Below are 14,998 nucleotides of genomic sequence, written 5' to 3'. Positions count from 1 at the left end.
ATAACTAAAATGTTAGTTAGGATGGGGGTCTAATTCCTAACACAGGAAACTAGGACCATTTGCACAATGTAAAACCTCTAGCATTTATTAGTCAGTCCTGACTCACGATGACCAAGACAAGTCAAAGGAGCCGCCATCCTCAAAACTGATAACCATGACTTTAATCCCTTTGTAAGTCATGATTCCTCTCATGATCTTAAGCCAGTGCTTCTCAAATTTTAAAGAGATTATAAATCACTTGGGGATCTTTTTAAAATGCAGATTCTCATTCACTAGGTCTGGGGAAAGAGAGAAGAACCAAAAATTCTGCATTTCTAAAAAACTCAGATGCTACTGCCGATCTGAGGATCATATTGGGAGCATATTTAGATATATTCCTTTCACCTCCTAGGTTTTTTATTTGTAATGCGGCAAATTCTTACCTCAGAAGTATTGAAAACTATATTAAAAAGTAGCACAACCTGAAACTAATAATATATATATATATATATATTTTTTTTTTTTTTTTTTAAAAAGTAGCACAAAAATGATTATACAGTGACCTATATATATTGTCAACCATGAAAGAAAAACAAGAAAATTCATCCAAATTTAACTTACTATAATTTGGCTAAAGCTGTTTGCAAAATATGAAAAATAAAGGGGAAAAAATTGGTACCTTCAATGTATGCAATAATTTTGGACTAGATATAATCCCTTCACAAAGAATTTCTTAGAGCTCCCCGTGTTTTATATTATAGTCACAGCAAAAAAGTCTATTCCTAGACACAGGACTTTCAAAAGAATTGCAGCAAACCAAGCACTGAAGGTAAATGTTATCTCAGGAGGATTGTCACTACCTCTCTTTATTCTTTCTAAATTTGCCATGTGTTTGTATGCTCTTATGTCTTTGTAAGTGTGCTTTGGGTCCAGCTCTACAAAGCAACTGTCACGCAATCAAATTCTTTAATTACAGAATTTTAAGAGACATGAATCAGGAAAGTTCAATGGAATTACCACACGGATTATTTTTTCTTAATTAGTATATACAAATCCTTTCCCCCAGCTGCTCACCACAAAGAATTTCTACTTGTATTCATAGTCATACCAAACCACATATTCTTTAAAATTTAGAAAAATTAAGCAGTAAAAAAAGTTAAACTAATGCTTAAGCCATCATCATTCAATCATAACTTAAAAAATACATATAAAAACCCCTTTTAAGTGCCGGAGTAATACAGCATTTCTCAAGCCCTGTAAATATATCTAGAAACTAGAAACTCAGAAAATGCTGACCAAACTATCTCTGTAGCTTATTCCTTAAATAAACATTTCATAAACTTCATACCTGATTCATCATTGAAAGAGGTGAAACTGATCAGCATTTGCACATTAACTTCACCACAGCCATTTACCAAAAGCCTAAAATCTTCTGCTGTTAAGTCTTCTAACGAATTTTTTGGAAGCACATCCAGTAGACCTTTCCTCATTGCCTAGAGAATTTCAAAAATTACCTTTTTATTACTATTAGTACTTTATTTTCCATGTAGCGTTTATTATTGTTAAAGCCCAATTTCTAATTTTAGCAGCCTCTTAAGAATAATAGAGAGAAAAGCATTAATACTAAAACAATACCAGAGAGAAAATCCTGAGAGAAAAACATTAAGTTCTATATTTTGAATTTCTTATTAATAGATTTCAAAAGAGAGGCGGGGTGGGGGGGTGGGGGTGAGAGCACCACGAATAGGCTTCACTTTAAAAGTGAAGCAGTGTTACTTCATACCAGTCATTCACTGAGATAATTTTTTAAATTGTGTTACTAACAAACAGCCTAGTCATTAAATAGATAAGAACAGCTTCAATGTGTCAAACGTGCTATCCTGTCAACATCCTAGAAAAAGTATGACAATGACAAAAACAAACCTCCCGACACAAGCCCAAAACCTAGAAGCTTACCGAGAAATTACCAAGTGCCAACAACTGTTCTAAGCACCTTACATTATTAATTCATTTAATCCGATCCTCATTCTGCAGAGGAGGGAACCAAGACACAAAGGACTTAAGTAGTTTGCTATTGTCACACACGAGAGGGTGGTGCAACCACAATTAGAATGCTAACAGTAAGACTCCAGAGCCTGCACGTTTATTCCCACACAGGGATCAGAAATACTTGACACTACCAGTCCTAAAGCCACATAAACGTTTTACCCTAAAAGGGGAAAGAGTTAAGGTAGCAGTTCTGATGTTGCTCTTTGGAAGGGCCTGGCTGGCCCTTGGCTGGCACCTGGGAACTTGGTTTTTGGAATGTCCCCTACATTACCATTATGGCCGTTTTGAATATCCAGGGCAATAAACCCTGCTGTGCCAGCTTTCCTAGACTATTTGTACAAATATGATTTATGATAAACACGTGCATTCTTCTGCGGGTCTGCATTTCACTATGGCTGGTTGTTCAGGCAGGAAATACTTAGGTGACTGGCCTCCCATTAAAAACCATGGGCAGACTCTTAAGTGGCTTCTTTAAACACTGGAGAAGTGTGTTCTTTGTGACAACCCAGGTCCCCCTGGATGCCTCCAGACTCTGCCCTGGCTGAGAGTCCTTTTGCCACAGTAACCATACCTGTGAGTACAACTGCCTCTGAGCCCTAGGAGTCCATTTAGTGAGTCAGCAAAAGAACTGGTGGTCACTGGACTCCAAAACCATAGTCATTTCAGCCCCACAAGCATCCTTTCCAAACTTTTTCCCAGCAAATTGACTTTTTCATGATTACGTGGTTCTCACCCAAAAGAAAGCAATAGGTCTTGATTCAGATGTAATTTACATTGTAAATAAAGTCACTTTGGTTTAAAATTTTTCACCTTTTATATGCAAGCTGAATATACTCTGAGCTAGCAGAAGACATATATAGCCTTATCAGATCAAGTAACACTTTCTAGAAAACACTTACGTGTAATGGCTGTTCTGCAACTACCAACATTCTGTGCTCTGCGTATTTCCGCACATACTCGTACACATTCTGGGGAGTCACTGGTATATTTACACCATTAGGAATAAGTTCAACCTGTGAAAAATGTAGCAGTGCCATGTAAAAGCAATTTTGTCAAAGCAGTAATAACAGTTCATAAAACAATTTCCTAAATTTTTTAAATCTAAAGACAATTCTGTATCTGACAAGTATCTAAGACATACATTTTAAACCTACAAAAATCTCTTCTGCCTGTCAGTCTGTTTCTGGATCTCTTTCTCTCTCTGTTTCAATCTCCTACTGTGTCTTTTTTCTGTGTGTTTGTGTCTCTATTTCTTGATCCCCTATCTATCTAAATTGTTTCTATGTAAGACAAACACAACAGACCAAATTCTCTTGCCAGAATTAGAAAGCTACATAATTGCTTTACCTGTCCTCCACCCTCTTCTTTACACAGGTCAATTGCAAATGCCAAATCCATTGCTGAGAAAACAGCATCAGCATCTGAACTCTGAGAAGCGAGGATAAGTTGCCGCAAACTCTCGTACATCACAGGGTCAAAAAAAGCAAAATCATGCCAGTTGACCTAAGAAAGTAATTGTACAAAAATTATGAAAGAAACATTTTTACTGAATTCATCAGCATATTAAAATAAAGAAAAATCTTCTACTAAATATATAGTAACTGATTTAAAGAGGTAAAATTTAATAAATCTTTCTAAACAGTGTTATATTTTTAAAAAACTTAAAGCCAATACTGTATTTTTTTAAGTTCCAAAATAATTTTGCATAAACTAGCACTAATTATTAAATAATGATTATGCCGAGCAACTGGTCCTAATCTAAATACACGTCCATCCTATTTAGTCTTGATAATAATCATGAAATATAGATTAATTCCAGATAAATCTGATGCTCAAAGGAATTCAGAAACTTGCTGAAGATCACATCCCTGAGTTAAACTTGAGTCTATCTGACTCCATGATCTTTTCCATAAACCTTGTTAAAGGCTCGACATAGCAACACGTCTGTGTTGCTGAGCTTTAATTCCTGTTCTTCTCTGCACAAGAATATTCTAGCTGGAACATTTAATAGGGTCATAATTAAAAAACAAACAAAAAACAAAAAAAACACATCATAAAATGATATTGCTCTATTAATAGAAAACAACATTCATCAGTGGTTTAATCAAAGAAAATGCTTGAAAATGGTTTACAGTGACTATAATACTTTAAAATTTAATACTTAACGTTAATGCCATAAACAGTATGCTAGTATAGAATTGTTTTATAAAAGAAAATTTTTGCAATAGTAAGAGCAGTTAGATTCATTAAAATCACTTACTTTTCTACCAAGCAACACTTTAATCACATGTCTATTCAATGTGATAGGACATAGTTCGTTCTGTAACAGACACAGTCCAAGAATCCTACAAACACGGAAATAATATTTAAATTCAAAAGTAATTCTAGAACATGCATAACCTTTCACATACATATATAATATACATACAGTATTTTGAGAAATTTGATGGCCTCTTTTCTAGTCAGTATGAATAAGAACATATACACATTTTAAAAACTAATGTATTTTATGAAGTCTCATAAATTCAAATTTTTAAAAAATGCAAGTATAAGATTAGAGTTCTTTTACCTGCCAATGTTTCTGAAACAATTCAACCTTGCTTCTGTGTTTTTGCCAGGTCTTGGAGTATAAAATCCTCTTTTTCCAGGTTGGTAAAACAAAGGGGCATTGTCATCACCATCATCTGTATCGTCCAGATCCATATCTACCACACTTCGACTAGAGCCATGACGCTTTCGGTTTTCCTAATAACAATATCAGAAATTAAGCCCCGAGATTAATTTTAAAAACAAAACAATTTGAACTAAAATCACTCAAAGTGAAATCAGGTAGGTATAGCAACATTCCTATTTAAATGAATGTGTATAACATACTAAAGGTAAACAAACTTTTTAATTCACTCTTTCAGAACTGTGATATACAAAACTTGTGCATATTAAGTCTTTAGCTTCTCTGTTCATTTAATTAAAATCACCTAATGAAACTGGTAACTTTTTTTACCTTAATGCCTTAAAGACTTTTTCACTGACTACAGAATTCTGGATTGATAATCTTTAAAGCACTTTCAGGATGCTGTCCGTTGTCTTCTGCCTTCAGTTTTTGATGAGACATTGGTCTTTCATGTCATTCTTTCCCTCTGTGTTAGGCACTGTTCTTTAGCTGTTTCGTTTTACAGCAGTTTGATTACAAATGTCTGGACAATTTTCTTTCAGTTTGTCCTGTTTATGGTTCACTGATCTTGAATCTATGAATCTATATCTTGCATCAAATTTGGAAGTTTCAACTATCATTTCTTCAAATAGTTTTCTGTAGCAAGCTCTTTCTCCTCTTCTGGGTACTCCAATGACATGAATGTTTGATCTTTTGATATGGTTTCTGAAACAGTTCGTTTGAAATCTTCTCTCTGTCCTACAGAATGGGTAATTTCTAGCTCTCTTCATAATGGCTGACACTTTTTTCTCTCATCTTCACTCTGCTACTGACCTATCGAGTGAATTTTTTTTCAGACATTGTATTTTTAATTCTAAAATTTTCCTTTCATTCTCTCATAAAGTTTCTATTTCTCTGTTTAGAACATCTAGCTTGCCATTCCTAGTTGTTTCCCTTTTTGTCATAGAACATGAGATATACAAAGTCTCTGATAATTCCAGCAAGTGGGTCATCTTGAAGTCAGCATCTATTGGTTCTTTCCCCAAGAGAATTGGTCAGTCTTTCCTGATTCTTTGTATGTTGAGTGAAGTATCCAAGAATAAAGTATCTTAGATACTTTATTCAGTTGTGAAAGTCTGGGTCTTATTAAAATATGGAGAATGTTGATGTATTTTGGCTTTAGTAGGCAATCAACCTGGCGAGGTTCAGATTGGAAATGTCACCTTCTGTGTGCAGTGGTTCCAATACCAATTAAGTTTTCAAAACCTCTTATTGTATCGTTTAGGGTCTGCCCTGCATATTCACCATTTGAGGTAGTCGGGGACTTGGACAGTGGTTTACACTACAGTTTGCAAAGGTTTTGCTCTGTATTTCCAGCTAAGATGGAATAACAGGGACCAGACCAGCTTTACTATCCTCCTTGAAACAATGCCATACCAATTATTTTTCAAGTTTTGACTTTCCAATCTGTGTGGTATTGTGTACTTTTCAGGATCTCAGGCAGTTCCACTTTGTATTTTGTGCAGAGTTTTTAGTTGTAAGCATGAAAGAGAGAAGATAATACAGGGTTTGCTCCATCTTGGCTGGCAATGAAGTTCTCAGGTAGCTTAAGAATGAAATACATTATACACTAAGCCTCCCTTACTGCTGTACCAGATGCCACATTTTGTCCGCATCTTTGGCACTCACTGCTTCTTTGAGGAATAAACTCTATGATTCCATACTGCCTCCCTCCTTCTCTGCTATTAATTCGTGACATCTCTAAAGCTTGATTCAGGCTGTGTTCAAATGGAGGCAGCTGATGAGTGGGGTTAAAATGAGCCTTTAATTAAACCAATCTTCTTACTTGATTCTGAACATCTATCTTTGCTTTTTTCTTTACTGTAATCAAGCATTTTACTCAAAGACATAGTTTCTTCATAAATATGGCTTTCTTCCTCTTCTGTAACTTGAATTCCAAGTGCTTATTATTAACACATATACAAAATTTCCCTTACCTGTACCTTTTCTGAGGAATCTAATAATCCAAGATCCAAGATACTATCAGCTCCATTTTCCCTAAAAGCAAACAAAAAGCCTTTCACATTCTAGGTAATTTAAATTTCTAGAATTTAACACAGAGAAAACATGAATTTAAATCTGTAAGAATTTATAAATACATTATCCAGGACACTTAGTAGTCTTAATGCAGTTCTAGGAGCAGAGAAGCCAAAAAAAGTACTAGATACTACATGTATGAGTCAAGATAATGAGCTGAAAGCTAAGACAAAACAAATGCAGTTTTCATAGGGGTGCTGAAACTTAAGCTCAGGGCGAACACTGAACATTGCTTTCTGAACATTTTCTGAACAGGAAAGCAATCACAATAAGCATTTTTTAGTGTGTTATTATAGAATATTAATAAATTCACTGTGCACTCCATAAAACCAGGTGAAAGTAGTCAACATATTATTTGCATTCCATAGAAAACACTACTAAATTAGCAAACCTTACATATATTTACAAAAATCTTTATCAAAAATGTACTCTCAACTTTTTCTATAGTAGGCTGAGCTATGTCAGTATGCTGATACCTCCAGAGACATGGAAATGGAATAAAGAAACTACGTCAAGTCTAGAGAAGATAGTAGTAATAACAAAGATCAACTTCTAGCAACAGTCTTTGGCTTGGACCATTCAAAGGCTCTGAAACAGGGAAGTGGCTGTTTACCTTCAGTGCTTAGACTATATCTAATCTAAGTTCCTCATTTAAAATCATGACTAGGAAGAAAAAACGAGATTTTCATCTAAAATAATTAACACGTGAAATCCTAAGCTAGATATTATATTAGAGTAGCCCCAGGATAGAAGGCACAGAATAAGTATAACATAGCTTCCTAATGTTACTTTTACTTATCATCTTAGAAAAAGGATAATTTAACTGTTAGAAATTAAAAATTTTTATATTAAAACAAATACATTACACAATGGAAAGCAATGGATTAAGATAAATCAGGAGGCCTGATTTCATGCTTATGACAAGAACTCAGCGACCCCAATTCCTTGACGTATTTGGTTTCCGACATGAGGAGTATACTGGCGGAGAATTTGAAATGTACTTCTTACAAGTAATTTCTAAATACCAGGTACATAAAAGATCTTTGGAACCTAAGGGACTGCTAAAACTCTATCTTTCTAATACATGTGAAACTCAACTGTCTCACTCATGGATTTTAAGCCATCTCTTAAAAACCCAGTTAAAGTCTTATGTTGCTTTATAGTCTACATTCTAAGATCTGGGGGCACCCACATCCTAATAATAAAGTAGCTGATGTTTAAACTGAAATGCTTTCCCAGCTGTACACATTACCGTCCATGTGCAATAATGAGTTCCATGGCTTCATCTACTCTTGCTCTCAGAGAGTCTTCACTTGCTAGAAGGAGAAGCAACTGAGCTGGAGATAATTCCAACAACATGCCAGTGATTTTACTTGCAAATGCCTGTAAATGATAAATAAATGTTATTTGGCCCTACTCTCTAAAACCGCTTGTTTAAATCAGCAATCTTTTAAATCTCCCCCCCCCCAATTACAAAGAAATGTAAGCAACTTAGATAACAATTCAAAAATTTCTGAACCAATGAGGTATTTTATACACTAGAAGCTTAATTATAGAGAAGTTGGGTAAGAAACGAATAGTCCATGCACTACAATAGTCTTGTTAAAAGCTAGTTTAACATTTGTAATGACAAGCCTTTATGTAAGGTTTTTGATATTCATGAATAAACATACAATACTCAAGTTCCATGTTTTTATTTCTTATCAGAGAACCAGATACATTTCTTTCATTTAGGGTAGAAAAAAAGAAAGCGAAAGGGAGGGAAGTGAAGGAGGAAGAAGAGAGAAAAAGATGCCTATATTTAAGGCTAAGGGTTTAGTGAGAGAAATATAATTGGATTTCTCTGTTTTAATCTTTTGCTGTAACATGTACATAGAGTTCTACATAAAGACAAAAAACACAACTAGTTTATGTTTCATATTATATGAAAGAAACTGACAGAACATCCAAATTAAAAATCTTCTTGCAATACTTACCAGCAGTGAAGTATACTATTTGCCATGTATTCTAGCTACGACTTGGTAACGGATAAAAAGTCTATTTTAAAATGTAACAGTAATTTGTGCAAATAAGGGTACAAATAAATACAATGCAGATTAAATCTTTAGTACACAAGGAACCTATTAGGTAGATCATTAACCACACATAGGTAGGAAAACCATACAAATCCCCAGCTATACAGTTACCTTCTAGCAAACACTGCTTCATTCCCTCATAAGCTCTCTTCTACAGTTCTCAACTAGATGGCTTGCCAGTAACTGACATTTTTAAAAAATACCCACTTTAATTCAGAAACGAAGATGGTATGCAGCCAGTAAAGTGGCAGCAGCATGCACTGTACGTACTGGTTGCATGGCCTGTACACGGGGATAAAGCCTCTCTCCAAGCGCCTGACGATGTGCTGGCAGAGGGTCAGGATCGTCACTCGGGTTCCCTTCAGAGGCTGGTCTGAAGGGTCTAGTGTCAATGGAAAGCTGTCTTCTAAAGTCTCTGAAAGAAGAACAAAGCTATTATGACTTCTTTTCCTTTGTCTGCAAAATGAAACTATCAGCACAACTAGTAATGAAGTTAGAAAACCAGAGCATCCAGGATGCTCCAGTTATGGCCCCAAGGTGGTAGAATATCCAAAGAGATGATGGTTGGGAATTAGAGACCACCTAGATTTTGTCACTTGAAAGCCTATAAATTCACAATGCATAGTTCAATTTGATTCTAAGGGATGAGGACCTTAAAATACCAGAAATCAATAGCCCACCCTCAATTCCTAGAGATTTTAGTCAAAAGTGAAATGCCAACCATCCTAACAGGAGAAAATCTAAAAGGTTTAAATAACATAATTGCTACAATTATAATTTTAAAACAAATTTAAGAGTGATATAAAGTTAATAAAAATTTCAAGAACTTAAGACCTTGAGTGGGATAAATTAATTAATAAATAAAAAGCCATTATAATTTCAACTGCACCTGGGTTGTTTAACGCAGAGCGTTTTAAGAACAGTTGGTTAGACTACCGTATATATCCAAATATTAAAACTTTCATTTTCTAATTGAGTCCTTTATTTATGAGCCTCCCTCCAATCCATCCAAAAAGGTGGAATTCAACAAAAGATACAAAATTATCTCACCTATCCCGATCTCTCCGAGAACCTGCTCGCAAACCACTACTTCTCCTCATTTCCCTTTCTCTCTCCCTTTCCCGATCCCGCTCTCCTCTGTTCCTTAATCTCTGCATTAAACCTGGAAGAAAATATGACATACACTTTGTTTAGATCAATGTAAATGCAACTACTTTAAAGTCAATGTGAAGACATGACCACACACACTGGAGACCAGCTTCCTCACCATCTGTGTTAGTGCCTTTCTCTCCCTATATAGGTTTGAGGGTTGGGGTGACTGTGGCAGAATCACCTAGCACGTAACAGATGTTCACTCAGTATTTGTTAAATGAATTTCTCCCCTTGTCATGTCAAAGCTGTGAATAATATGTAGCCACTGGGGCTCCGTTAGTTTCACCATAAATAATATTGATATCTCTTACATGATTAGAGTCATATGTGAGTATCTTCTCTTAGTATTTAGTTAAGCATTATAGGCCATCCGAAACATTAGCTATTACTACTTTTAAAACCTTAAATATAAACCAGAGTATGGTTTCCTAAAGAATATGCAGAAAAGTTACTTCTGAAATGTTATGACTCCCCAAGGTTCCTCATTCACATTTGCCAATTTCTTCTTATAGGTCTGTAAGAAATCAAATGGTGAAACTAATGATGAAAGGCTGGGGTACACTCCCCATCTTCTCATCCTCAATCCTTTCTAGAGCTCATTCAGCCTCTATGGTGGAGGTTTGCAGAACCCCAATGAACTGTATCTATAGCCTAGGTAAACTGCAGGATTTTCTTAGTAACTCTCTCCCTCAATTACTATACCCATCTACAAGATTGGCAATATTCTGCCCCTGCTTTACATAAATCACCAGTTATCACCTAGTTGAGGCTTCTGTAATTTTCACAGACTTTTTAATTTGCTAATTGTAATCTTGAAAATCAGGCAAAAGTTCCAATCTCAAAGTGCTGGTACTCAAGGAGGTAAAGAGCTTGCACCGAGATGTTAATAGAAATCTTACTACCAAAAAACACTCTTGCTAAATGAAACAGTGAGGTTAGTGACATAGTCAGCCAATTCACATTTGCTTGCAAGCTCCCTATCTCATTGGGAACCAGTAGCAACTCTGCAAATCATACTTTGAATGGCACTGCTCTAGAGAGAACATCATTTTCTTCTGAAGTATCTGTACCAATTAAATACAGGACCAATTAAATACGGGGGTGGGGGAAATACTGCAATCTGCTCACTGAACTTCGGTATTACCACAGATCTTACCACATCCCCTTCCCAAACCTGTAACAACTGAGATGATAAATCCACTTAGTACAATCACAAACATTAATGAAAATAAATGTGGCAGTAAAAGAGCAAACTACTAAATTGTCGATTAGTTTAAATATGATTAAATCATTAATCTACAATAAAATGTAAATGCACATTACCATTCTCCCACTATAAACACATACAACCATGATGATCACTGTTTCAATCAAACAAGAAAAGAATTTTTATGATGCTTGTTACCTGTAGAGTACTTACTTGTATGCGTGCCTTTGTTGGCATTTTGGATACAATCTAGATTTGGCAATTTTTCATTTGACAAAAAAGCTTGTGCAATGGCTGTATAAAAACTTCGTGCTACACCACTGCCCTCTCCTGGCTCATCCTTGAATGTGACTTTTACTCTGTGTACAGCCATTGGTGTAGTAGCACACCTTCGACCAAAGTGATTGTTGAGCTGCCTCATGGTCTGCTGAATGAGGAGATCTCGGTCTCGATCAACCTATTTAAACAAATCAAAAAAGTAGTAAATTCAGTGTGGGAAACCACCCTAAAATTTTTCTGTGTAAAATCTGAAAATCTAATTTTAGCTTTCCGTTGACAATTTAAATGACTAAAAAGTAATGTGGGTTCTCAGAAGCTGTTACATTCCAAATAAACAACCTTCTAAAGCATACAAGAACATCTTGCATTAAATCAGGATAGTGGAATTTAACTCAATTCTAACACTTTCTTAAAAGGTCTACTAGAAAACAGCAATTCATTCTATTTTGAAATGCACCAGAATAAATTCCAAGTGGATTAAAACTATAAAATATAACATTTTTTAAAATAGCAAATATGAGAAGAAAATATGGGATATTCCTTTGGTGACAGAACACCACAAGCAAAGAAAAAGAAGAATGACAAACTGGGGAAAGTATCTGCACCTTCTATTACAAAGATATACACATTCATGAGTAGTATGCATATCATCTAAAGATAAAGTGCTTCTAAAAATCTGAGAAAAAAAATCAACATATAGAAAAAATGGGCAGGATATACTAACAAAGAGTTCACAGAGAAAGAAATATCCTTAAATATATGAAACGATGTTTAACTTTGCTCAAAAAAAAAAAGAAAAAAAATTAAAACTACTGACATGCCATTTCTTAACCTATCAGATTGGCAAAAATATAAAAATCTGACAACAAACTGCTGAAAAGACTGTTGGGAAATCAGACATTCTTGTATCGATGTTGAAAATGTCAAAATATGCAACCATTATGCAGAGGTTTTTGCCAATATATGGCAAAATTATATATGCACATATTACATATATGCACATGCCCTTTGACCCATGTCTAGGAATCTATCTTAAAGACACACTAGCCCAAAAGAGAAACACACATGAGGCTATTCTTCACATCACTATTTGTAACAGCAAGACTGGAAAGAAACCCAAATATCTATGACCAGGAGACTGGCTGAAAACACTGATACAACTGTAAAATGCAGTACACTAAGACTAAACAGTTGTAAAAAGCAGACAGAATATCTCTGTATACAGCTACGACTTTACTTCTGGGATATACTCTTAACTGGGAAAAGCAAGATAGAATAAAATGTATAGCATGCTCGGAGCGGGGAGTGGGGGGAGAGATGGGTAGTAAATATACATACACGATTATGCAGTAGGACCTCAGTTTTCGAACGTGTCCATTGACGAACATTTCAGTTTATGAACGCCATAAATTTTACAGATCTATGGTATCATTAGATAGTAAAATTCATACTAAATTTGCAGTTTTATGGGTTGCTTTTAAAGGTCTGGACCAGATTAATCCATTTTGCATTACTTTCTATGGGGAAACCCTGCCTCAGTTTTCAAACGTTTCAGAACTCAAACAGTCTTCCGGAACAGATTACATTCGAAAACCGACATACCACTGTATTTTTTAAAGAGGGGAGAGAAATAAACTTTAATAAAAAACTTGGAGGGCAGGGGACATGGTAAAAGAAACAGTAATGGAAACTAAATTTCTCTGAATACATACACCTTCTCACACTGTAGATATTTTACATTAATTATGAAACAAAACAAAATCAAACAAAGGAGAAAACAATCCCTAAAAACTGAAAGCAAAGTGAAACAAAAGGCCCTAATTATATGGAGATAGTGGCAAAAGCACACAAAAAGGAATTATTTCAAGTGACTTTAAAACAAAGTAATTTGACTACACATCTCCAACTGGACATGCTCTAAGGACAAAAAAACTGCAAATAAATCTTAAGCTATTTTCAATAATCATTTTGTTGGTGGCAGTGTTGACACTGTGATTCTAAGACTGCTGTATGTATGCTGTGGAATAAAAGCAGATGAGCTATTTTATCAGTGTTGTTGGGACGTTGGATATTCAGTTTGGAAGATGGGGGGTAAAGACTAACAGGTGAAATAAAACAACCTTGTGGTCCTTAATCTTGAATTTGAATTGTATCAGTACCAGTACATCAAAAACATTTAAGTCCATGTGTTCATAAAGATACTTAAAAAAAAAGAACTAAAACAAAAAATTCACTGATCATCGTTAGAAGATGCTAGGAAGTCAACAGCCAGAGATAACTACTACTCTGAATTTGGTGAATACCATTTATTTTTTTAAATTTTGATTATACAGCATACATCCCTAAGCAAGACTTTTAACTTTATATGAAAAATTTTAAAACTTTATATGAATGGCATACTATATGTATAGTATAAGAAAATCTGAATACCTTTACCTCTAGTGATAAATCTCTTGACTGCTGATTTCTCAGTTTTTCCATTTCTCTACGGAATTTTGATTCTTTTACCTCAAAACCACCCAATTCGGTTAGGATCTTAAAAAAAATGCATGACAGAATTATTCTCTGAAATATGTACTTATCAGGCAAAATAGAATTTAAAGTGCTCAAAATACATACTGATCCAGGTTCTGCTCCAACGTCTTCCATGAATACCCTGCCGAATAGTTCTAAGGAAAGGCGCCAGCGTCCTAGCAGCATATCGTGGGAAATAACCATTCCCATGAAGCTACACTGTGGCCTGTGAGAAGTTTATGGGGAGAGGGGGAAGTATTTAGCCAACTGTAAAAATGCACTGACTTTTGGTCAATGACAATGATTTACTTGCAAGGTCTTTTAATATTCTGAGTATTTAAGTACTTCAAACCGCATCTTCTCTAATGGAGAGCTTTCTATAACTACTCGTTCCTCACAGAACTTCCCATTTTTACTCTATTTTCTCCTCTATCCTTTATGTAAAGATACACCCCCACCCACCCACCCCCGCTGCCTATCTTCATCTTTCATTTCACCTCCTCTCCTTAAGGTGCATTGTCCATCTCCATCTAGGTGATTCCAAGACCCCTAGGTCACACTTTCATAATGAACCAGAATTTCCACTGTGTTAAATATATCCACTTCAGTGATACTCAACTCATACTCAACCTGGTAAAACAGAATATGGCCTCTTCCCTACAATGACATTGCCTCCTGAATTCTTGCAGTAGTAACATCTACTTCTCTAACACCGACTTGAAAGAAATTCTAATTTTTCTTCACCGTTTTTCCAGAGTGATTATGTCTTTATAAGTTTCTCTTCCTTTCCATGATTTTCTTTCCATCCCCTAAGACAATATTCTGCTTCGGCCCCTTTTTTACCAGGACTAGTAACAGCTTTCTAGCTTGTCTCCCTACCTCTGAGTCTTCTCTCTGTCAATCTATGTGCTTCTACATTCTAACCATCTCAGCTCAAGCCTTATTGTCTCTAAGAAACTTGGGCCACCCAGTCGACAATTCTTCCTTTCCTTTTAC

The 14,998-nt window shown here is 35.3% G+C and overlaps 1 protein-coding gene across 9 annotated transcripts in view; it reads right to left on the bottom strand.

Annotated features, from left to right (window-relative positions):
- The window catches only part of UBR5 (ubiquitin protein ligase E3 component n-recognin 5), a 125,051-nt gene that overhangs the window by 3,327 nt on the left and 106,726 nt on the right, over positions 1 to 14,998 (bottom strand). For 5 of the 9 annotated variants that reach the window (XM_074316762.2, XM_074316764.2, XM_088799017.1 and 2 more), the window contains exons 46-57: positions 14,108 to 14,228; positions 13,919 to 14,023; positions 11,423 to 11,666; positions 9,901 to 10,012; positions 9,121 to 9,265; positions 8,028 to 8,158; positions 6,676 to 6,736; positions 4,598 to 4,773; positions 4,289 to 4,373; positions 3,376 to 3,531; positions 2,928 to 3,041; positions 1,328 to 1,472 (exon numbers count right to left, since the gene is read on the bottom strand). In XM_074316762.2, coding sequence (XP_074172863.1) covers positions 1,328 to 1,472; positions 2,928 to 3,041; positions 3,376 to 3,531; positions 4,289 to 4,373; positions 4,598 to 4,773; positions 6,676 to 6,736; positions 8,028 to 8,158; positions 9,121 to 9,265; positions 9,901 to 10,012; positions 11,423 to 11,666; positions 13,919 to 14,023; positions 14,108 to 14,228 — 1,595 coding nt within the window. The remainder of the gene's footprint in view (positions 1 to 1,327; positions 1,473 to 2,927; positions 3,042 to 3,375; positions 3,532 to 4,288; positions 4,374 to 4,597; positions 4,774 to 6,675; positions 6,737 to 8,027; positions 8,159 to 9,120; positions 9,266 to 9,900; positions 10,013 to 11,422; positions 11,667 to 13,918; positions 14,024 to 14,107; positions 14,229 to 14,998) is intronic. The other 4 variants (XM_019717463.3, XM_019717465.3, XM_088799018.1 and 1 more) reach the window with 2 other exon arrangements.

The sequence above is a fragment of the Rhinolophus sinicus genome, chromosome 6, assembly GCF_057876585.1.
Source record: "Rhinolophus sinicus isolate RSI-liver-muscle chromosome 6, RSI-T2T, whole genome shotgun sequence".
NCBI classification, from domain to species: domain Eukaryota; kingdom Metazoa; phylum Chordata; class Mammalia; order Chiroptera; family Rhinolophidae; genus Rhinolophus; species Rhinolophus sinicus.
The sequence above is the reverse complement of the archived record's forward strand: the minus strand, read 5'-3'. Positions and strand labels throughout refer to the sequence as shown.